Consider the following 23,929-nt stretch of genomic DNA (forward strand, 5'->3'; position numbering starts at 1 on the left):
TTCCGTAGTTTCCTTCTTGGCCATTTCCCCACAATAGATTTTGTATTTGCCTAGACTACTGTATATTCTGATTTCATCTTTCAGTTGTTGGTTGTTTTCCCTTCAAGGTAACTGTGCTTCTTCCTACTTTGGAATCTTTCTTCACATTGATTGGGGGGTTTTTTTCCCCATAATTTTTTTTCAAGTTTTATCTGTATCTCTGCTTCTTTGCTGAACACCTTTGAGACAATAATATCTGAGCTTGGTGCTTTGCTTAGCTGAAATGCATTCTGCCTGTTAATCATTTCTACTATCCCCACCCTTTCACTCAGTCTCCTGAGTATCAGCTGTGGTTCCTAGATTTTGGCAATTCTTCACTCTCTCCCTCTGTGAGTAATGAAATTGTCTTTTCAAAATCTAGTCTTTCTTTATTCCTTTTGTACTCTGAGCCCCCTCTTCCCCCTATGTGAAAATATTTGATGTCTTGTGTATGTGGTTTAAAAGCTGATGATTATGAATGCTGCTTGCAATACTGAGCCTCTTGATTTTTTTAATCTTTCCCTGATTAAATTCATATAATGATTAATTCTGCTTGTCTTTTATAATCCCCTTATCTTTGTTCTGACTTCCTCAGGTCTTAAAAAAAAAGACAGAAACAAAAGCCCTCTCTATTGTTCTTTCTATCCTTAATTGAATATATTTCTTAACCATTTTAGCTTTTTAAAATTAAATGAATTATTGTGAATATTTTGGACCGCATAATGCAACCATCATTCCCATTCATTTTATTCAATTTTTAAACCTCTAAAACTAAGGTTTTCCAATTATGGTTACCAAAGGGAAAAGGTGGAGGGGAAGGATAAATTGGGAATTAGGCATGAACATACATACACTACTATATTTAAAATAATCAACAACAACCTACTGTATAGCACAAGGAACTCTACTCAGTATTCTGTAATAACCTATATAGGAAAAGAATCTGAAAAAGAATGGATACGTGTATATGTATAACTAAATCACTTTGCTGTACACCTGAAACTAACACAACATTGTAAATCAACTACACTCCACTATAAAATAAAACTTTTCAAAAAATTAAGGTTTTTATAGGATGTTAGAACTAGGGAAAACATTGTTTTTTACAGTCCTCTCGTTGTACAGACCAGGAATTTGAGGTTTAGAGAACTTAAACTATTTGTCCAAAATTAAGCAGCTCACTAGCGCAGGTGAAACCTGGTCCCTGACTGCTTGTCCAGTGATGTTTCTACAACAGAACTGCGTCTCCATGTAAAGTGGCATTTGTGTTTGAATACCAACCGCCTAGGTCATCATTTTCACATGTGGATTAATTGTTTTTCCTTCAGTATTTGTATCTGGAACATCTACAAAAGGGAAATCTTCCAATAAAATCAAGAAACAGACTCCATCCTTCAAGGTCCCTGCAGGTCCCTGGACTCACTGTTGTCAGAGTGGGCAGGAAAAGTCCCTGTGCTTTATTTTCAGTTTTCCTGCTGATTTGGTATGTAACTTTGGTTGTATTTTCCCCTTGGGCTTTCCTAATATGTTGGATTCTAGTTATAGACAGACCCTAAGAAAGACCTCGTCTAAGACAGTCCAAAAAGGAGATATATAGCATCATTTAGGACATTAACTTGGGGAAGTGCGCTTACTTTTAATCCAGAAATGTGACCCTCCTGTCTCTCATGCTACTTAAGAGTACATTTCTCATCCTCTCCCACTAAGCCCAAGACCCACAGCAATTTAGAAGGTTCCTTGGGTTTGCTGACTATTTTAGTGAAGGGAAAAGGGGAGTGCTGATTGAGCCTCTGTTCTTATGCTGCTTTCTCCGTATGGTGGGACATGGTGAGTCCCTGAGATCAAGTTCTGCTAAAGTCCCACGAATAGTCTGAGGTCATGGGAATTTGCTGGCCTCCCAGGAAAGTTGAGTTGAGAGCTAAGTTGGTCCTAAGCCCTGGCCTTGGTTCTTTATGACGATGCTTTCTCTCTCCAGGGAAAGTTGGATCAACCTTGCAGATCAGTGAAACACAGATCTTTAATCTTATTAAGTATCCTTGGCTGTAAGTTACTGAAACCAATTTGAGTCAACTCACACTGGATAGAGAAATCCACTGCGAGGACACAGGCCTATGTCACAGAGCTCAGGGCAGGGATGGGACTGATCTAACAAGGCCTGGAAAAGCCCTGAGAGGGAGCCCAGCAAGAGTTCTCTCTACCTGTGGCTACTTGGCTCCAGGAATCAGCTATAAGAATCCACAAGAAGAGGCTTCCTGGCCTCCACCCTATAAATTCCCCAGAGCTCCTGAGATGGTGTGTGACACGAGGATACCCCCTCTCTGTTCTGATTCCAAATTCCCTCGGAATTCCCACCCAGCTGAGGCCTAAGCTAAGTGGAGGTGGAATGCAATTACATTTGTAAGGTTCTTTGTGACTTCCTACTCTAACCCGAGAATAAATGTTCATAAGTGCAAACCCTCAAATTCAAACATACACACAGACCCCACACACTCACACATGCGCACATTGTCTAAGAAAACACTCCTTGTAGTTTTAAATGGTTATGGCATGCTTTTTCCTGGCTCGTGACTGCTAGGAGTGTTCCCAGGCAATTCATAAATAAAATACATTGCCTCATGCACGAGAAGAAGATTTAGAGAAAGGGAGAGGAGGAAAGCAGGAAGAAAAACCTATCACTCAGATTATTGATCGATCTCAGTCAGAATACACACTCTCTGAAACATCTGATACAAGCATCAGGAAAGAACAACTGACCTGAGCAAACCAGAAAAATAATCGTTTGTTAATTTTAAAAATAATCAAACAAGGAGAATTCCTGTTAAACTCTGGATTGAGCACACATTATCCCTTTCCAAATCTCAGAAAAATGACCATAAAGAGATTTTTTTATTTTTTTATTGAAGTAGAGTTGATTTACAATGCTGTGTTAGTTTCAGATGTACAGCAAAGTGATTCAGTTATATATCCAAATACTGTTTTTCAGGTTCTTTTCCATCATAGGTTATTATATGGTATTGAATATAGTTCCTTGTACTATACAGTAGGACCTTCTTGTTCATCTATTTTATATATAGTGGTGTGTATCTGTTAATCTCAAACTCCTAACTTATCCCTCCCTGCCCTTTCTCCTTTGGTAACCATCGGTTGTTTTCTATGTGAGTCTCTTTCTGTTTTGTAAATAAGTTCATTTGTATCTTTTTTTTTTAGATTCCACATATAAGTGATATCATAAGATATTAGCCTTTCTCTGTCTGACTTACTTCGCTCAGTATGATAATCTCAGGTCCATTCATGTTGCTGCAAATGGCATCATTTCATTCTTTTTTATGGCTGAGTAGTATTCCATTGTATATATACAATCAAACAAGGAAAAATTATTAGAGAAATAAAAATTGTAAAAGAAGAATTAAAATAATATCTATGAAATTATTTTCATATTATGTATTTTTTATTGTTTTCATATTATGTGTTCTTCTTATGAAAAACACAAGAAAATCAATGAAAAACACCAATACAGATAATAGCCATTTTAATATGGTAGAATATAAAATTAATATACAAAAATCAACAGCCTTCATATAAACAATAACCAGTATAAAAAGACATAATAAATAAGACTCTATTTACTATAGCAATAAAAATACAAAAACAAAATACGTAAGAATAGGGAATTCCCAGACTTCCCTGGCAGTCCAGTGATTAAGACTCTATGCTGATCCCTGGTCTGGGAACTAAGATCCCCGCATGCTGTGCAATGCAGCCAAAAAAAAAAAAAAAAGTAATAATAGCCCATTAGAAAGGTGCATAAAATTTTGGGAAACTTCTGAAAGATTCAAATATGACAATGAATAAATTGAAAAATGTCCCATGTCCTTGGATAGGATGACTCACCATCAAAAATTCTCCCCAAGTTTATATATGCCTAATGAGATCCTAATAAAAATATCAAGTCCCTCCACCCAGAACTACACAAGTTGATCTTAGAATAGAAAAATTAGCAAGCAAGAATACCTAAGAAAACCTGGGGGGTCGGGTGGGGGAGAAGGGTAATAGTGGTAGCCTTACTAGATTAAAAAAAAAAAAAAACTTTAAATAACTAATGGAGGTGTGGCAGGTGTGAACTTGAAGGGGCCAAATCTGGGACCATTTGTGCATCAAAAAATATACATATATACATAATCAATCTCAAGATTACAATAAGTAAATTAAAACTTAGTTCATTAGAATTTTTCAAGAAGAGGAGGAGAAACAGGAAGAAAAAGCTCATTTACCACCATTAGAGGTAACTATTTAGACAATACTTTTCTATGAAAATTAGTAATTATAGGGAAAGAAGGAAGCATTTGCCCTCCTTTTTAGGGAGAAATGATAGTTTATCCCCAGTTGATAAGGGACAGTTCTTCTTTGAAGAAAAATGCTAATAATTGTGGAAGGAATGACGGAAGTAGAAAGTCACTCCTTTGCAACCCAGTGAAAAAGTTGACTCAGTTCAGGATCATCAATGGATGCTGAAACCACTAGGTGAAAAGATGGTTGAAGCGAATACTCACTTGGTAAAAAGTACTACTCCGTGGCATGCATAGGGGAAAATGTAGTTTTACAATGTAGAGATCTGGCTGTCACCACCCAGCCAAGTGATTTAACTTAGTATCACTAGTAGTGGGACAACCTCCACCTCTTGGTATAATGGAGTATGAGGTACATAGCAATATGTATGAATGGTTCTTGCCAGTGTGGAATGGGAAATGAGGGTGGCAGTACCAAATCCGATCCCACAGTTTGAGAAGTTTTACACTGCCCAGTGGGCACAAAGTTCCCATTGGTAAGTAACAATGGTTATTTAAGAATGGAATCAAAACACTATTCTTGCTTTCACTTTATGTGTATTATTTTTCTTCAAATGGCTACTAAGTTGTTATGTCACAAATACTAAGTTGTTTGGCTCTACCTACTTAATAAACAAAACTATTAAGTGTTTCATGCTGTGAAAAAAAAAAATCACTAAGTTCCATGATCCATCAGTATGATTCCTCCCTTGCATATGTCCTCGACTTCTTTCCCTTTTTCTTCTTTCATTATACTTGCTTTGCAAAACCCCTACCCTGGTCAAATCCAACCCCCTGCCTCCTCTTGGCCTGCCCCTGGGCACCTGGACGATTACAAGTCCTCCTGAATGCCTCCCAAAACTATTTTCCGTGCAGCAGAGTAACTTTCTAAAGTCACCTTATCCCTTAAAACCCTTTAATTTGTTCACTGCCTTTAGGATAGAGTCAAAACCCATTCATATACTTTGTGGGGCCGTTCATGCTCTGACCCTTTCTTACCTCTCCAACCTCCTTTTTCAGCACCCCCCCCATCCCCCTCTGTACTTCACACTTCGAAGTTTCTGGAATGTTCCCTGTTCTCCATCCCTTTTCTGCCTTTACAGATGTTGCTCCTTCCATGGGCAGTGGTACCCCACTAGTCTCCTAGTCCTTACTGAGATGTCATTCTCTCTAGGAAGCCTCCCAGACACCCTTCCTATGTGCTCCATAGAACAGTCTCTGGAAGCAGCCCTGAGCCTATCTGGCAGGCACGTGGTACTTATTTGCTTCCCTCACTACGATGGAAACTTCTTGAGGGTGGGACGTGCATTTTGTTCACTGTTGACGTGACAGTGATTGGCATTCAGAATGCTCATTATAACCAAGTATTTAATCATCCTGAATTATGGGAACTATGTTGTTTAAATATGTTGGATTTGTTCCAGGACCCCCATGGATACCCAAATCCCCAGATGCTCAAGTCTCCTATATAAAATAGTGTGGTACAGTCAGGCTAATGTATCCAGGGTTCTGCATCAGTGGGTTCAGCCAATTCCAGATGGAATCCTGCCCTTATGGAGGGCCGACAGTATATATACCTGTCCGTGGACTTTCTTTACTCTGTAAAGACAGATACTGTTTTTAGAAGAATTAAGTTTTGGTAAGCCAATGCTGGTTCCAATTTCCTTTCTAAGTTTCTGTGGGCTGGTGCTCATTCTTATTATTTCATCTTTCAGCACAAATTGCCTTGTAACATAAAAGCATATATTGCCTTGTAACAATCATCAAGATCACTCTTTCCTAAGAGCAAAGCACGAGTTACAGTGTGTATTTCACCCAAGGGACTTGAGTACAAATCTTTGTTTTTTAGTGGTTTCATGTTCTTTTTTTTTCTGTTTTTGGTATTTGAGAGACTAGATGTGGATCTTTCCGACAAATGTTTACTGCTGGATACGGAGGTTAAAAGATAACAGATCCATGCCCTTACCCAGGGCTGTCCCTGCAAGGGTCACGGGTCTGCACTTTCATAGGATCTTGAGATGTCAGTAATATTAGGCGTTTCAAAAATGATTTTTAATAAAGTTCAGAAAAGAGGAATAAGGTGCAGTGCCCCCCAAAGTTCTCCCCCATGTGTGGGAGTCCAGAGTAGACATCTCAGCTGCTTTACCCAAAGGTCAGGCCAACTCCCCTTAGCCTGGGAAAGACAGTCCTCATGAGAATAAATGGAAGTAAATAAATGAGTGAATGAATGTAGGTGATAACAGAATATTCTAGAATGGGCGAAAAGAAAACTTTAGCAAAGATTCTGGGGTTTATTCTTTATCTCTCTTTTTATCCTATTGTATCTAGAGAGCAACCTGATTTTTTTTTTCCCTTATCAGAGCCTGCCTACTAATTTGCACTAAAATGCAGTTAATACTGTCTTACTATATTCTGTAAAGGTGTTGCCAAGGTCAGTTAGCTCAGCGTCTGTGTTTCTTTCTTGAGAAAATAAAGAAAACAACAATAACAACAACAAGAACCTTTGACTCAAATAGGAGTGTGAAAAAATTGAAATACGACGGTATTTTTTCCAGTAGAGTCCACAGATCGTTCTTCAATTTGAAAATCGAGTTTTGCCATTTCATGTTAGTGAAATACTGACATTTAGAGAGATGCATTAAAAAAACATAATTAAGGGCTTCCCTGGTGGCGCAGTGGTTGAGAGTCCGCCTGCCGATGCAGGAGACACGGGTTCATGCCCCGGTCCGCGAACATCCCACATGCCGCGGAGCGGCTGGGCCTGTGAGCCATGGCCGCTGAGCCTGCGCTTCCGGAGCCTGTGCTCCGCAACGGGAGAGGTCACAACAGTGAGAGGCCCGCGTACCGCAAAAAACAAAAACAAACCAAAAAAAAACCCCATAATTAATAAGGGGCTGCCACTGTTTTTCTGTGGCATCTCAGCAGATGATACCCTGATGTTGCAGCTGGCAACTGTTTGTGAGTCTATTGAAATGACGCTGTTTGTATTAAATTATGACGTTTCAGAAAAGCATGCAACGTGATTTTGTAGGGTTAGAGACAAGAATACTGAGGTTGAAGTGCATTTATAGAAGTCTATAAAGTGGCAAAAACGAAGGGGCTCGAAAAAAGAAACAAAGTCATTTGAATATTCTCTAAATTACCAGTAAACGAGCCTCAGCTCTGCAAAATCAATTTTGAAACGAGTACTAATTGTTTACTACGCACTTGCAAGTCTCTCAGGTAAGGGAAAAAGGGGGAAAAGTGTCAAGCCTTTGCAGGGAGGTTCGCTTCATGTTTGTGCATTACAACAATAAAGACTATTATAATAGCGATGTGGGATCTCCAGGCAAACCGACATTGCCAAGAAGGGGAAAATGGTCCTTAGGGAACAATTGTCTTTTGCCAGAAGGCCCTCAATTAAAATTGCATTTAAGCACGCATAATGTATGTTTTTTTGTTTGTTTTTACAGTAGTAGCAAATTGCTTTCGCGTGTTATCCCAGTGCTGCATGTGAGATGGGACACCTGCCGCAGGTTTACGAATATCCAGGTGCAATGGAGGGCGGGACTCATCGCGCAGGGAATGATGTTCACGCCCCAGAGCTGGCAACGCTTAAACCCCGCGGCGCAGCGTTCATTCCCACTAACCTCTGTGGGCCTTGATTCCCGGTCGCTCCCTGACACAGCAAAGTGTCAGTTCACGTGTGTCCCTTCCTCCACTAGATGTCACTGTAAGTCAACCGCTCGTGGCGGGGGACCTGGGTGTTTTACGGATCTTTCAGGGTTATTAAGCATGGTGGGTCCCTGAACTAGTGTCCTCCCGGACTGGGGAGTGCAGCGCGGGGCCGGGACTCGCAGAGATGAGGACAGCGCATCAACCCTAGCGGGAGGCTCGCAGGTCTCGGGGTGCAAAGCGGGCGCCGCGCTCCTCTCCGCCCCGCGAGCGAGACGGTCACGTGCAGCGGAGGCGCTGACTCCCGAGGGCGGGCCTGGGAGGGGCGCCGCGCCCGCGGTTCGGGGTCGCCCGGGGTAGGAGCGAGGTGGGCGCTTGCGCAGCGCGAGCCGGGGCCGGGACCGCCGTGGGCGGGGAAGGGCGGGGAGGAGCCTGGGAGCGCGCCGGCCCGCCGGAGGGGGAGGGGCGGGGCGGAGCCGCGGCGCGCGCGCCCGTTGGAGGGGGAGGGACAGAGCAGCCACCGGGCGCGCTCAGGGCGGCCGCCGCGAGCTTGGGGCGAACGTGGACCGCGGCGCGGCGGTGTGACTCCTTACCCGGCCCTTCTCCCCGCCCCCGGCGAGGGCACCGTGCGGCGGCAGCGGCGGTGGCGGCGGCGGCGCCGGGGCCAGCGAGGCCGGAGGAGGCGGCCGTGCCCGGGCATGGTGGTCTGGGGCAACGCGAAAGGTGAGCGACCCCCGGGCCGGCGGCGGGGATGGGGGCGGGGTGGGACCGGCCTCGCGTCGCCGGGCGGCGGCCCGAGCGCGGGCGGCCTCAGGCGGGGCGGGGGCGGCGCGCCGGCCCGGCTCCCGCGGCCCTTGGTTCGCGGCCTGGGCGGCCCGCGGCGCCCGGAGCGCGGCCGCTGCCGGGTTATGTAACGCGTGACCTCCCCTTCCCCCTCCGCCATGGCGCAGCCGGCCCGCCGCCCGCGCTCGGCCGCCCGCTGAGGCGCCGCGCCGACGACTCGCGCCCGCGGCCCTGCTCGCCGGCCCCGCTCGGACCGCGCCATTCATTCATGCGCGCGGGCTGCCGGCCGGGGCCACGCGCTGGATGCTCCGCCCGGCCTCTCGCCGCGGCGTCTTCCCCGTGACCCCGCATCCCCCCACCCCTTGCCCCGCGTCGGATCCCGGCATCGGTGTCGGACTATCCGAAGGCAATTTTTACTCACTTATTTTTTCCTTGTTACTTATCTGTTCACTGATATGCAGAGCTCCTTTCCCCAACTGTCCTGGCAAGTGCCCGTTTCCCACTTCACTCCTTGTGAAAATGATTCAGCACCTGTGCAGACGGAAAGGGCCCTTTCCTTATGTTTCCCTGCTCTTTCTACCGAAACCCAGTTTGTAAAGAAATACCTTAGTGTATCACTCATTAGTTGACCCCCCACCCACCTGATTTAAAAGAAAAAAATTGCAGGTGGTGTAAGCCTGCTGTTTCTATCTTCTACATCTTTTCAGGTCACGTCCAGCATAGAAATGGTATCATTTAAGTGAAAATAACAAGACTAGCACATATCATCAAAGGGCTTGTAACTAACTGGTAAGGACTTGATGTAGCGATTCTTAATTCTGTTTGTCTCCCCGGCCTCTCCACTATCGTCTTCCAGAATTAGCCATTTCCGCTTTAGGGTAGGACATAGAATAACCTTGGTTCTTCCTGTGGACTTCGCGGTAACCCGTCCTGTGGGGTATACCGTTTACCTGCTTTGCAGACTTCCATCTCAGCTTTCCCACGTAGCCTTGTCTTAGCCGGAGCAGGTACTGCGGGCGTGTAGTTCCCTCCCTGTACTTCCTAGACTCTTGGAAGCGCACCTAGCGTCCCTCTTTTTCCAGCGATCCTTCCCTGGTCTAGAAGGATCTCCATTCACTTCTTAGGCTGTTTTTTTGCCACTTCTCATGTGTTATGATGATTATCTTTTTATCCGTATCCTCTTTTTCTCTATCTCCAGGTCTTTTGTGGGCAGAATCTGTACCAAACTTGTCATAGAACATTACTCCTATTTCATGGTAAACAATACGTATTTAAGTTTTTTTTTTTTAAGGCAGGAATCACTCTTTTAGGACTAATTTCTTTGAAACCTCAAGTAGTAAATATGTTTTCAAAATAATGTGTTTGAATATGTAAGATCACTCCATTTTCTCCAACCCCAACTTCAAAACTCAGATTCTGTGTAAGAGAAAGAAACCCGTCCCCACCAGCAACAAGCTAGTCACTAATAAGAGAGACTACATGTAATGTATATTTTATAGTCCTTTCTTTCATAGCTGCTGTAGTAGGAAGATAAGAACTTCAGAGTTAGATGTAGATTTAAATTCTAGCTCTACCCATTACTAGCTGTGTTCTTGGACAATTTAAGTTACTAATATCTCTGATTTTTTTCTCATTTGTATAACGAAGATATTTCCTACCTTGGGTAACTGAGGATTAAATGAGCTCTTAAATGTAAGGCATCTAGTGAGTCCCTGGTACACAGTGGTGCTCCGTAAATACAGATTCCCTTTGGTATACCTTTTTATTGCAGTTCACAGTCTAGAATGAGCTGGGATGTGCTGAGACAAAGCATAAGAAAGCTAATCACAAGAGGTGATAGGTACCTCTTCTTGTCTCCAAATAAATGAACAAGCCCTAAACTAAGGAGCAGTAAAGCTCTTTCTGCTTCTCAAGAATGTATGAGTGTATGTGACATATTGTAATAAATCCTGGAGTGTATTAAATAGAACATTTATAAATGAAGGAAATACCTTTTAATCTTACTTTCCTTCTATAACAGCTCCCACTAAAGCATTAACATGGATATTAAAAAGAATCTATGGGACATGAGGAAGGAGGAATATTAAAAAAGTCTTTTTCAGGGGCAATTAGGTTGCATGCTCTCCTTTTTAGTATCTCATCTACTTATGAACAGTACGGGAATCCTAGTCTGAGTTCAAGTATGTCTCCCTTAGACTGTTGCAACAGTGCCTTCCCCGGTGTCCCTATTTCTGTCGCTCCCTTCCCAACTGATCCCCACATAACAGAATGATCTTTTTAAACACTTTTTTAAATCTTTTTAAATAAATCATATTGTCACTCTCTTGGTGAAAACCCTCCAAAAGCTTCCTTTTACCCTTAGAATTGAATCAGAACTTTTTGCCGTTTCTCGAACAAACCGAACTGTTCCTCTCTTGGGGGTGTTACGCTTGCTGTTCTTTTAGTTGGGCCACCCCTTCCTCCTGGTGGCTATCTTGCTCAGATGTCATCACATCAGAGTGATCTCTTTTCTGATCCCTACAATAGAAGCCAGCCCCTCTCTCTGTCACTTTTGATTCATTTTGCTTTATTTCTCTTCACAGCATTTATTACGAGGCAGAGATACACTCTTCACTCACTTACCCATTTCTCCCATAAGACTTGTTTGTTCCAAAGCCTCTCCCCCCCTGGAGGGCAGAGGCCTTGTCTGACTTGTTCATGACCCTGTCTCTGGTGCTTAGAAGGGTGCTTGGCACATAGTAGGCTCTCAGTAAAACTTAAGTGAATTAAGTGAATGAGTGGTATAGTTAATTTAAACATTAGTTCTGGAGGCAGACAGCCAGGGTCAGAATCCTGGCTCCTACCATTTACTGATTGTGTGGCCTTGGGCTAGTTAATATCTTTTGGTGCCTTAGTTTGCTCATCTGTAAGATGGGACAGTAATACCTACTTTTTACGATTATGGTAAGAAATAATTGAGTTAATGTATATAAAGTTCTTAGAACAGGGTTATTTCACAGTTTTGAAAACCAGTACTTGAAATTAGCTTGGAGTATTCACTTAGGACTTCGTGTTTTTGTGTGAGATTAAAAATGCAAGCATTGAATTTTATCTTTACTACTTTTACTGAATTTTTCTGGCCACCAAAGTTATATTTATGGAACTCCTTTTTAAAATAAATACATTTTGTGGATGTCTAGAACGGATTAAAAAATAAACTGCTAAGAATGGTGACCGGTATTCGGTCTTAATGTGTAAGTCAGCTTTTTTTTATTTATTTATTTTTTTTGCGGTACGCAGGCCTCTCATTGTTGTGGCCTCTCCCGTTGCGGAGCACAGGCTCCGGAAGCACAGGCTCAGCGGCCATGGCTCACGGGCCCAGCCGCTCCACGGCATGTGGGATCTTCCCGGACCGGGGCACGAACCCGTGTCCCCTGCATCAGCAGGCGGACTCTCAGCCACTGTGCCACCAAGAAAGCCCTAAGTCAGCTTTTTTATTCTTAGATCTGTGGAAGATGCTAAGAGTGATTATCTCAACAGCTGCCCACGGGAGTGGCTTTTATATATTTCCCTTTGAAGTTCAGCTAGAGATGTAATTGTGGTGATGAAAGGACTTGCTGGAGGCTGAAGACAGGAAAATCCTTGAGATACAGTTGAAGTATGAGTCCTGTAGTAGTTGGGAAAGGAAAGATGTTTTACCATCTTTAGTGTGTTCAATTTCTGCCTTCTTTCATTATGGGTTGCCCACCCCCAAACTGTATTCGTAGAAACTAAGCTGCCTGTGGTGATTGCCCTTGCATAATACCAGTTATCTTTACTTAGTCCACTGGTCCTTAGTAAAATGCCTCTTTGTAGGAGCATTGTTTTATTTCATTTCTCAGTCTGAACTTTAGTCAATAGGATCCTAAACTTCGGGCCTTAAACTTAAAAAAAAAAAAATCACAATACTGCTCTGTGTAACATTTGTCACAAAGTTTAATAATAATTGCTAAATCATTAAATATTTACTGTTGTGTCAGGCTCTTTGCTTAGTGCAGGGTCTCATTTAATCTTCACAACCACTGGGTCAGGTGGACACAGTTTTAAAGAAACAGATTTAGAGAGATGATGCTAATTGGGCAGGTCACACAGGTGAGAAGGAAGCCAGGATTTCAGTCTGCTTCCACCTGATTCCATAACCCAAGGTCACATCCACTTTGCTATGAGGCAGGTCGAAACAAGGTTTCTGTTTGGAAACTTGCGTTGTGTTTCATCACGTTATTTGTATGTGTTGTTCTTCTTTACTACTGGCAGTTTTATAGTTTTATGGCTGTTTTTTCTTTTCTTTTTCTGTCTTGTTTTTTGGCTCTGACTACGACAGATCTTCCACAACTTAGAATGGAATTACTTTCAATTAAACCCATCGTAAGTTAAAAATGTTGTAAGTAAAAATGCATTTAATACACTTAACCTACTGGACATCATAGGTTAGACTAGCCTACCTTAAACGTGCTCAGAACACTTACATTAGCCTATAGTTGGGCAAAATCAAGTAAGACAAAGCCTATTTTATAATAAAGTGTTGAACATCTCGTGTAACTTATTTAATACTCTACTGAAAGTGAAAAACGGAATGGTTGTAAGTGTATCAGTGGTTCCTCCTCCGGGTCGCGTGGCTGACTGGAAGCTGTAGTGCTGCTCCTGCCCAGCATCACAAGAGAGTACTGTACCGATATCTCTGGCTCCAGAAGAGATCAAAAGTCAAAGCACGGTTTCTGTTGGACGTGTATCACTTTGGCACCACCATAAAGCCGAAAAATTGTAAATCGAAGCATCGTAAGTTAGGAACCATATACTATATACTACTATATACTACTATATATACTACTACTACATATACTACTATACTTAAATGTCTATTTTTTATGAGTGTGAAACATTTTAATAGGTTGATGATATGCAAAATCATTTTTTCCTTATTAAATCATTAAAAATAAGTCAGCATCACGTGTGTCGCGGTAGGTCAGCTTTGTAATTAGTTTGAAAAGGTTTTGCATATAAATAGAGGTGATGCCTCAGATTTAGGAAAACATGAATGTATTTAAATTTGCTTAAGGCTAAAAGAAATTTCAGGTAGCAAGTAAATACATGTGTTTCTGCCGATCATGGAGCGAATCTTTATTATTTTTGTTTTTAGTAAGGAAGGACTCATTGGTGTGGAGCGTTTTTACACAATGCTAAGTTTTAATGATTTTTGACATCTACTTGTGACACTTCAAAAATATGAAGAATATCTAAATTATGAGTTGTTGACTTCTCAACACTTAAGTAGATTCAGAATGCCAGTGCTAGGATGAACCCTATAGATTCTGTAGGCCATGCCCCTGTATTTTCCCTGAGGAAAAATGAGACCCAGAGAATCATCTGATGATCGAGGAGAAACAGGACCAGAATCTAGGGTTTTGTGGGGTGGGTTTGTTTGTTTTAATACTGTAAAGCCATTTTTTCCTCTGCTACACTAAACTGCCCCCTTCATCATGCAGGGTAAGACCAGCGTATGCTTAGTATCTTATGTTCAAGAGGGTAGAGAATTGAGCGATATATTCATGTAAACTTGTGATTTAAAGTCATGAGGTTTTTTTTTTAATCATTGGATTTAAAGTAATAGAAACGATTCTGTAATGTAGTTAGAAATTATGCTTTCTCATTCTCGTAGGCCGGTAACTGTCTTATGCACATAGGATGGTTTGACAAGCTTTTTAAAGACCTGATCTTTAAAGATCAGATCTTGTGGCTTTATCCTTAAATTAAAAGATTAGTTAGGGATGGGCAAAAAAGTTGGTTGTGATGTGAACAGTTTTTACTTGAGCCCAGTATCTGAGTAACCAAAATGTTGTCTATTGCTTTCAGTCATGCCTGATCAGAACCAAGACTAAAACGAGCTCTTGGTAAGTTTAGTCAGAAAATAGTAGCTGAATTTTACATTTTCTAAACTCCATCATTTCTACACTTGAGATTGCTAATATGTTTTTATCATTTAGGCACTAGTCTTAGTTACATAATTGAAATTATGATTTAGATTCCTTACTCTTAAATGCTTTTCATCAAATTTCTCAATTTTATCTTACAATAAGCTGTATTTCTAGATGACTTACTGCCTATTTAAGCCTTTTTAATATAAATTTATTTATTTATTTTTGGCTGCGTTGGGTCTTCGTTACTGCACGCAGGCTTCTCTAGTTGTGGCGAGCGGGACTACTCTTTGTTGTGGTGCGTGGGCTTCTCGTTGCAGTGGCTTCTCTTGTTGCAGAGCACAGGCTCTAGGCATGCGGGCTTCAGTAGTTGTGGCACACGGACTCCGTAGTTGTGGCTCGCGGGCTCTAGAGTGCAGGCTCAGTAGTTGTGGCGCATGGGCTTAACTACTCCGAAGCATGTGGTATCTTCTGAGACCAGGGATCAAACCCGTGTCCCCTGAATTGGCAGATTCTTAACCACTGCGCCACCAGGAAAATCCCTATTTTAAGCCTTTTTAAAAATTTAAGCTGGACGATCCTGAATTTTAAAAATATTTTAACAATTTCTTCTTTAACATTTTTGAGAGCATAACCAGAAAAGTCCCTTACTTTTTCTAATGCTTTATGCCTTAAAAAGTGCTTTTGCTTGACTTTTTCTCATTCAGCTCCCATAGAGTCCTGAGAAGAGAGGTAGGGCAGTATCTCCTATTTTATAGGCACAGTGTGATTCTGGCATTAACCACCCAGTGTTAGAACAGACATCACAGGTTAAGGGCACAGTCCACCAGACTCCCCTTACTTCAGGTGCCAGCTGCAGGCTCCAGGGCTTCCAGGCCACTGCACTTCTCACCAACTGGCCACATAATTGGGAGTTCCCACAGCCCCCTCAGACTTGATAATTTGTTAGAGTGACTCACAGAACTCAGGAATGGGCTGTACTTAGAATTATCGTTTTATTATAAGGGATACAAACCAGAACCTGCCAAAGGAAGAGATATGCAAAGAGAGGTCTGGGAGGGTCCCAAACATGATGCTTCCATGTGCTCAGGACACATCATCCTCCTGTATTGGTTTATGATTACCAACCAGGGACGTTCACCCAAGCCTCAGGGTCCAGAGTTTTTATTGGATTTTTATTACATTGGCACGATTGATTGAATCATGGGCCACAAGGTCGAATTTCATCTCCAAACCCCTTCCTTTTCCAGGAGGTCAGGCTGATAGCATATGGCTCAAAGCCAACCCTCTAATCACTTGGTTGGCCTTTCCAGCATGGCTAGCCCCATCTTGAAATGAGGGGCTTACTGGGAGTCACCTGTTAATAAAAAGATGTGTCCTAGGGGTCCACCATGGATAACAAGGAGACTCCTATCAGTTGTGAAATTCCAAGGGTTTAGAGTCTCCCAAGAACCGGGGACAAAGGCCAGCCAGCCACCCTGTTCATTAGAGAACAGTAGCTGAGGAGGTGAGAACAGATGCACAATTGTTACAGTTCAAACTAGAACACACCTCTGTAGTGGTAGCTCGGAGATCTCCAGTATACTAAAGATTGGAGCAGGTTGCATTTCAGTATATTTATGTATGTAGAAAGGTTGCCTTCTGTTGAAAATTATAGCGTTTTTTTTATCGGTATAATAGTATTTGAAACCTGGGTTGATGTTCATTTGAGTGAAATATTTTATTTATGTAAATTGTGTTGTAGGTAGGGTTATAAACTACATACTTTTTGGTATTTTTTTAAAAGCACAATAATTTCGGCTCAAAAAGTTTGATTTTGGTATTTCTTTTTGAGTTTGTAATTTTAGGCTTAGGTTATTACTACTGTTAACTGAAAGGAAATCTAAACTTAGGTGGAGGTGTTGATAATGTATTTGTTGTTAGAGCTGTAAAAATGTTGTAGTAACTTAGTTGCCACTTTGAATTTTAGATCCTGAGTTGAAGTTACTAGCTGTTCAAGTTTACAGTGTTGAAGGTTAATAATGTTTTTTTGCATATCGTTTATGCCCAGTAGAAAATCTTACTTCCGATTGTCACTTAAAGGTTATTACATTCTCTTGGAGCTCACTGAGTGTTTCTCAGAATTAGCGTCTATTAATTCAGGCATAGAGTGCATTAAGAAGTGTCTGTTGAAGAATGTAGCATCTCCTTAGAATGTCATATCATCCTAAAAAGTAGTGGGTTTTTTGTTGTTGTTGCTTTTAATCTATGATGGGGGGTTCTTGGCATGAAGCGAGGGAAGCGAGGCCAGAAGGTAATGCAGTGGCAGTTTCTTCAACATTCTACTCTGTTTTCACTTGCAGTTACACTTACCATAAGGATTTGTGAGAAAAGAGATGCGTGACAGATGGAACTGATAGCAGATCTAGAAAAGAGTGAGTTTGACCATATTTTTTGAATTGCAGTTACTCAGAAGGATTTGTTTTTAGTTATACGCCACCATGTATGCCGGTTTACCTTGTGAGTTTGGAGATCTAATGCATTGTGCGGATGCAATACATGTGATGGGGACTGCTGCCGAGACAAGTTAATAAATCTTGGTGTAGATGAGGCTGGGGAGCCAGAACCTTTCCCATCAGTGTGCAGCCATCCCATCCCCCATCATTTATATGCACAAGTTCACACTTCCTTTCCTGACTTTCACAAAGGAGGGTTCAAACTTCTTAGTATGATATTCGGGACATTCCCTCAGCTACCTTGTTAGTTCATCTATCACTGTCTCTGTGTCAGCCCCAGAATGTTGCCTTAAACATCTTTTTCTCTTTTGTTTTTGCTCGTGAATTTCCTTCTTCTTGAATTCACCCCCTCACTCCCCTCTGCCCGTTCAAATCCTACTTATTGCCCTCAGCTCAGATCCACCTTTTCAGTGAAGCCTTCTTGGATCTCTTCTCCAAGGGGAGCTTTACTGCTGTCTTCTGTGTGGTCTGTTGTGTTTTGTCGGTGCCTCTAATGTTGGCTCCTGACTGTAGTCCTATGCACATCTTTCTTCTCTAACAGGTAGCTTTGGATTGCGGTTTACACTTTACTCATCTTGAAAACTGAAAATTACAGTAAATACTCCGTGAATATGGAGTAACCTGTTAGATCAGACCTGGGATTTGCGGGGAGAGGGAGTGGGAGGCAAAGGACAGGAGACATCTCCCTCCCAGACCAACTGGGGAGTTGCCTTTATGCCTGTTGTGAAATTCTTTCTACTAGTGCACATTGTAACAGCATTCTTTCTACATAGTATACTGTCTCATTACCTCTGAACTTCTCCGGTCCTTGTCTCTGTTCTTGGTGACCACTCTAGGTACACCACAGGCAGAATTGGTGGTTCTCAAAGTATGTGCCTCACGCCAGCAGCATCGGCATTACCTGGGAACTTTTTAGAAATACAAATTCCCAGCCCCACTCCTGACCTACAAAATGAGAAACTTGGAGTTGGGGCCCAGCAGTCGGTTTTAACACATTATTGACCAGAGACGTATCAGTACATTTTTAGAGAGTGATGCAATTAACATCACCATGCGAAGTTGTTGGAGCTTAAAATTGATCAAAGGTTCATTATACAACTTAAGACTGTCATTATGATTCACATTTTGCTCCTTTAGGTTTTTGTTCCAACCTTGTGTATATTATAAACATAAAATTTTCAAAAATGACATATTGCAAAATTTTGAGTGAAGAATTTTTCAGTGAATTTTATGCAGACACATTCTCTGATTGTCCGAGCAACGTATATACTAATGTCTCAGAAGATGATAGTTCTTCAGAATATAGTTCTGATTCAGACGATGTGAATATTAGAGCAACAAAAAGACAAAAAAACCTTAGTGATTGATTCTGATACAGAAAGTGAAAATGAAGCTCACGATGCTGGAGAATGCTCCTTTTCTTCCACAGAAGAGTGGATTGAAGACAACATTTCACAAAAATTAGAAGACTTTACAGGTGTGTCGGGTGTAACTATTGAATGTAATAACGCACAAAATGTTAGTGAGATAACAGAATTAATTTTTGGCCAGCCAAAATAAAAACTGCCGGGCACAGGCATTAGATTCTGCAAAAATCCCCTGGTCAGTAATGAGTTTAACAAGCCCTCTAAGTGATACTGGTGAAGACTCAAGAATGAGAACCGCTGCTCAGGATACAGCCCCCTCTTCTTTGATGTTACCTCCTTTATTCTCCAGCTGAGTTCTGTCCCTGTTTACTTGTGCTGTGGCCTTTGGAGTCTTTGATTTATTGCAACCTTGAACTTTTCTTCAGTTAACCCTTTGGCTTTCCTATGAGACTGTGCTGCCTCTCCTTAGTGAAGATCACTGGCTTTTTACTCCTTATAGATTCTTTCTTTATCATATCATCTCCAGAATAGTCTTTTCTTTTCCTCTGTAGCCTGATCCCTACTTTTGGACATGCTGACTTTGAGATGCATGTGGGACATCCTGGTGGAGATACTTAATGAGCGATAGGAGTTCATGAAGGTGAGGGAAGGTGTTGGGAAGCCAGTTCATCTTGCCGCACCCTGGAAAGCCAGAGAAGGAGGTTCTTTGTACTTTATTAAAATGGTGTCTTCATTTCCGTTCCCATCTATGGAAATCTATAATTACAGGGAAGAAAATTATTAGTGATTCTTTTAGAACGCCTCCTTCCGCTTGTTTTCAAATGACTGATTTTGTTAGATCAGTCATTTGCAGTGGGGGAGGGGTGCGTATTTTCATTGTTACGAATAACCAAGAGGATAAGAGAGAAATTTGTTATATTAAATTGTTTGGGATAGAACATTTGCTTTTAATAAGATCAGCCTCAAACTGGGACATTACAGATGTTATGCATTTTCAGTTTTAATACAGGTTTCCCCTGCTACCTGGACGTAGAGTGTTCCTGTGAAACCTTTCTTAAGCCGAAATGGCCAAAAGCAAAGAAACCATTACCGTAGGACTCATCTTGCTAGCGGATGCACAGAATAAACCAAGATAAAGCACAGATGCTCACAGTGACACAGTCCAAAACCATGGGGGCTTGATGCTGAGGTGCTGAGCAAGGTTCCTGGGCAAGGACTGGGCGGTACCAAGGTGCTTGGGGAGGACGCTCCCTCTGCAGCAGCCTGCTGTAAGACAGGCTGAATGCTGCTTTTGCTTTGCCCTTTTTGTTTTGTAAAAGTGAAAATCTTCTTGGGGTTTCTTTTGGTTAGCGGAAACGGGGACTAATGTAGGTCTTCCATAAGAGCGAAGTGGTGTGAAGTAAGCTTTTGAAAAGTGGAGGATGCCTGTGTATCTAGACATTTTTCTTATGTATCTTATTGCTTGTCTCTCCTTTTATTTCTGCGTCGTTTATTGAAATAACTGACTCTAAGTCATAATATGAAGACAGTGAAATGCACTTAGGTTCATTAGGGTGCAGGCTAACCAGGTACCAGGGTGCAAGGCTGTGACAGAGACTTGAGAGCGCAGTGATGCAGAGAGTGAAGTAGCTCTCTCCGCTGTGATGGGGGTGGCGGTTCACAGCTGATGAACTACTGCTTGTTTTAGGTCATTCGGGGCCCAGGTTCCTTCTGTTTGCTTAGCCATCCGCTAGGGTATTGTCCTTATTCTCTTGGTTGAAGCCAAGTTACCTCACAGCTGCATTCCAAAAAAAGTAAACAACTTCCTTTAAGGATAGATGGCACAGAATTTTGTATACGTTACTCTGTTCGCATCTCGTTGGCCAGAACTTAATCACGTGGCCACTCCTGATTTAAAGGAGCTGAGGAAATGTAGCCTCTTGGCAACCCTGCTCCCCACTAAGAGGGGGTGGGAGAGGTGTTCTTTTACTAAAAGAAAGGGAGACTGAACACTAGGGGACAGTTGTCATTCTGCCACTCCAGAGTTTGGGGATCCCCAAGACCACCCTCACGTTCAGTAATTCACTAGAAGGACTCAGAGCTCTTGAAAGCTGTTGTGCTTGTGGTTATGATTTATTACAGTGAAAGGTTACAGGTTAAAACCAGCCAAAGAGAGGCATGGGGCACACAGGAGAGGTCCACGTGTGGAACTTTGAGTTGTCCTCACCACAGGAATCTGGGATGGAGGTGACTTCTGTTAATGACAACTGACAATGCCCATGAAGTATTGCCAACCAGGGGAGCTCGCCTAAGCCTTAGTGTCCAGGGTTTGTATTGGAGTTTGGTCAAATAGATGAGGTTGACCTTCTGTCTCCAGCCTCTCAGAAGGTTGGTAGTGCATGGTCCGAAGCTTCCACCGTATATCACAAATCACATTGTTAGACTATCTGGAGTGACTCTTAGCCCCTAGATAAACAGACATTTGTCAGGCAGGGCGTTCCGAGAGCAAAGGCCAGACCCCTCTTTGAGCAGGGTTAATTCTTCACTGTATAGCCACATCTGTGCATAGCCTTTGAGTTTTTTTTAACAGAGTAGCATAATATGTGTACTTTCATCTTAAAAGCCTTTTTAAAAAATGGATAGATATATAGAATCATACATTTAAAAAACTGCAAGAGACTAGGGTTTGTCAGGTCCACCTCTATCCACAAATGAAAGAGCTAAGATCTGACTGCTTAAAAGGTCAGTTAAAGTTGGTAGTGTCTCTGGGTCTCTACTTCTCATGAATATGGACGTGTACAGTTGGGGTCTAGATGCAAGCTGTCTGTTGGACCTGTTTCCTCCTTAGTCCTTCTGTCACGTGTATGGCAGCTACTGTTTCTGACCCAGACAGGTGCTAGGGTCAAAGCATCTGTTTTGTTGAATTGTATTAGGCTGGTTCAATTCAGTAGGAGTGTTCTTTTCAGGAGTTTATTATACTGATAGCATTGTTCGTTTCTCCACTGAAGATTTGGAGACATAGGTTTGTACAAGGTAAGTGTGATTTTGTACCACAAACCAGCCGTGCAGCCTTATCAGATATTTTATCTTAGCCCTTCCATCGTAGAAGGCGCCTATGTGCAAAATAGCTAGTATTTGCCCTGCCTACTCCATGGATGTGTTGTCAAGATAAATACGATATGTAAGGACCCCTTGGAAAAATAAAAGCACTATGGAAATGTAAGATATAGTGGTGTGTTGAAATTTTTAAAATTTAAATGTTAAAAATTTAAGGAGTACTGAAAAAAAGGAAATGTAAAGTGTCAGTCAACAGGTGAATTTTTTAAAAGAAGGTGGGAATATGGTAATTTTCCCTTCCCTTTTTCTGTTTCCTGCATTTTCTCAGTTTTCTGCAGTAAACATATAGTGCTTTTATAAATCGAGAAGGAAAAACTATTTTTGAAAAGGAACACTTAACAAGACTGAATACCGAAAACACTCAGAGCAGTGTATAAACACAAATCATGAATTTGGAGGGTAATAGAGAATGCCTCAAGAAAAGATAGATCAGACTCAGTTCTAGAAAAGGCTTCAGTACCCACATGTATAATTTGTTGTTTAGAGAGTGCTGTGTATGTTGTAGCCCCTTTTATTTGGTGGGTTAAAGTTCTTTGAAGTCTGTGTTTGTTTGGTGTTGATCAAAATGGTATCATATAGTACAGGAATTGTTTAACTGTGCATAAAAAATTGATAATAGGAAAATGCTTCAGTATACTGAAGGTGAAGAGACCAAGTTAAAAAAATTTTTTTAAGGGTTCTATTACACTAGGAATAATGTTTGGTCTAAATATTTTGACATTTTATTTTTATATGTTTTTCAAAGGTATTTTAAATACATGAAATACATGCTGTATTATGATATAAACTTGTCAGCTAGGTTTAGAATCTCTAAAAACCAGTATATGGTGAAGACAAAAGATTGTTACAAAGGCACAATAATGCCCTTCACACCGGTGTCTGATTGTTGTTTTTAATACCTTGGTGAAAGTCTCTTCAAAGTCAAAACCTGACTACTATGTAGGTGGGTCTAGAAGAAGGTTCTGATTCCCTGGGTTTTGAGATTCAAGAATCTCCATTGTGCTCTAATAACTTCAGTGGTCTGAGAACTATAGCCTTAGACAATGATGGTCTCTAAGGTTGAACCAAAACAAAACCTCAAAACAGCTGTTTATCTGGTATTGAAGCCTTCAGCATTTAAGGACAGATGAGAGCCCAGTGGAGCAGCTTTGTTAAACTTTGTCAGTGACTGTGTCCTAGCACTTCGTTTACTTTGTCACTCATGAGGAGGATACTTGGCCCTAGTAAATTCGTTTTGCACATGGCCTCCCACTGCCCTCCCCAGGAAAAAATCCCAGATGTGCTATACAAGTGTCCTGGAGAAGGACAGCCTGCTTCTGAGCTTTGTATCCTAAGTGGACATCCCGGTTACCCCCTTCCCTGCAGCTAACCAGTCCCTGTGAACCCAGTTGCCAGTGTCAGAGTCCTTTTTTTAAACTTTCTTTATTTTTAAAAATACATTTTAAAAAGTTTTAGTTGTGGTAAAATGCATATAACATACAATTTACCATCTTCACCATTTTTAAGTGTGGCATTAAGTATGTTCACACTGTTGTGTAACCATCACCACCATCTGTCTTCCCAGAATGCTTTTCACCTTGCATAACTGAAACTGTACCTGTTAAACAGTAGCTCCCTGCCCTCCCAGCCCCTGGCAGCCACCCTTCTGCTTTCTGTCTCTGTGAATCTTACCACTGTAGATACCTTATATAGGCGGAATAATATGGCATTTGTCTTTTTGTGACTGGCGTATTTCACTTAGCATAATGCCCTCGAGGTCCATCCATGTTGCAGCATTTGTTGGAATTACCTTCCTTTTTTTTTTTGAATTTTATTTTATTTATTTTTTTAGTACTACCTTCCTTTTTAAGGCTGAATATTGTTCCACTTTATGTATATACCGCACTTTGTCTATCCATTCATCCATCTGTGGACACTTGGGTTGCTTCTGTCTTTTGGCATTTGGGAATAATGCTGCTGTGAACATGGGTGTACAAATATCTTGAGACCTTGCTTTCAAGCCTTTTGGGTGTGTACCCAGAAGTGGAATTGCTGGATCATACGGCAGTGCTATTTCTAATTTTTTGAGGAACCACCATAGCATTTTCCATAATGGCTACACCATTTTACATTCCCACCAACAGTGCACAAGAGTTCCAGTTTTTTCACATGCACGTTAACACTTATTTTGTTTTTTTTGGGTTTTTTTTGATTGTAGCCATCCTAATGGGTATGAGATGTTATCTCGTGGTTTCAATTTGCATTTCTCTAATGGTTAGTGA

The 23,929-nt window shown here is 41.7% G+C and overlaps 1 protein-coding gene across 6 annotated transcripts in view; it reads left to right on the plus strand.

Annotated features, from left to right (window-relative positions):
- Window positions 1-8,500: 8,500 nt before the first annotated feature.
- Window positions 8,501-23,929, plus strand: part of REV1 (REV1 DNA directed polymerase) — an 84,253-nt gene continuing 68,824 nt past the window's right edge. For 3 of the 6 annotated variants that reach the window (XM_033401797.2, XM_049696204.1, XM_033401799.2), the window contains exons 1-2: window positions 8,503-8,720; window positions 17,053-17,124. Coding sequence is in view for 1 of the 6 variants with exons in the window: in XM_033401800.2 (XP_033257691.1) it covers window positions 8,696-8,720 (25 nt within the window). In the remaining 5 variants the exon portion in view is untranslated. Of the gene's footprint in view, window positions 8,721-17,052; window positions 17,125-23,929 lie in introns of all 6 variants that reach the window. The other 3 variants (XM_004277752.3, XM_033401800.2, XR_004475639.2) reach the window with 2 other exon arrangements.

This window comes from Orcinus orca, chromosome 13 (genome assembly GCF_937001465.1).
Source record: "Orcinus orca chromosome 13, mOrcOrc1.1, whole genome shotgun sequence".
Taxonomy (NCBI): domain Eukaryota; kingdom Metazoa; phylum Chordata; class Mammalia; order Artiodactyla; family Delphinidae; genus Orcinus; species Orcinus orca.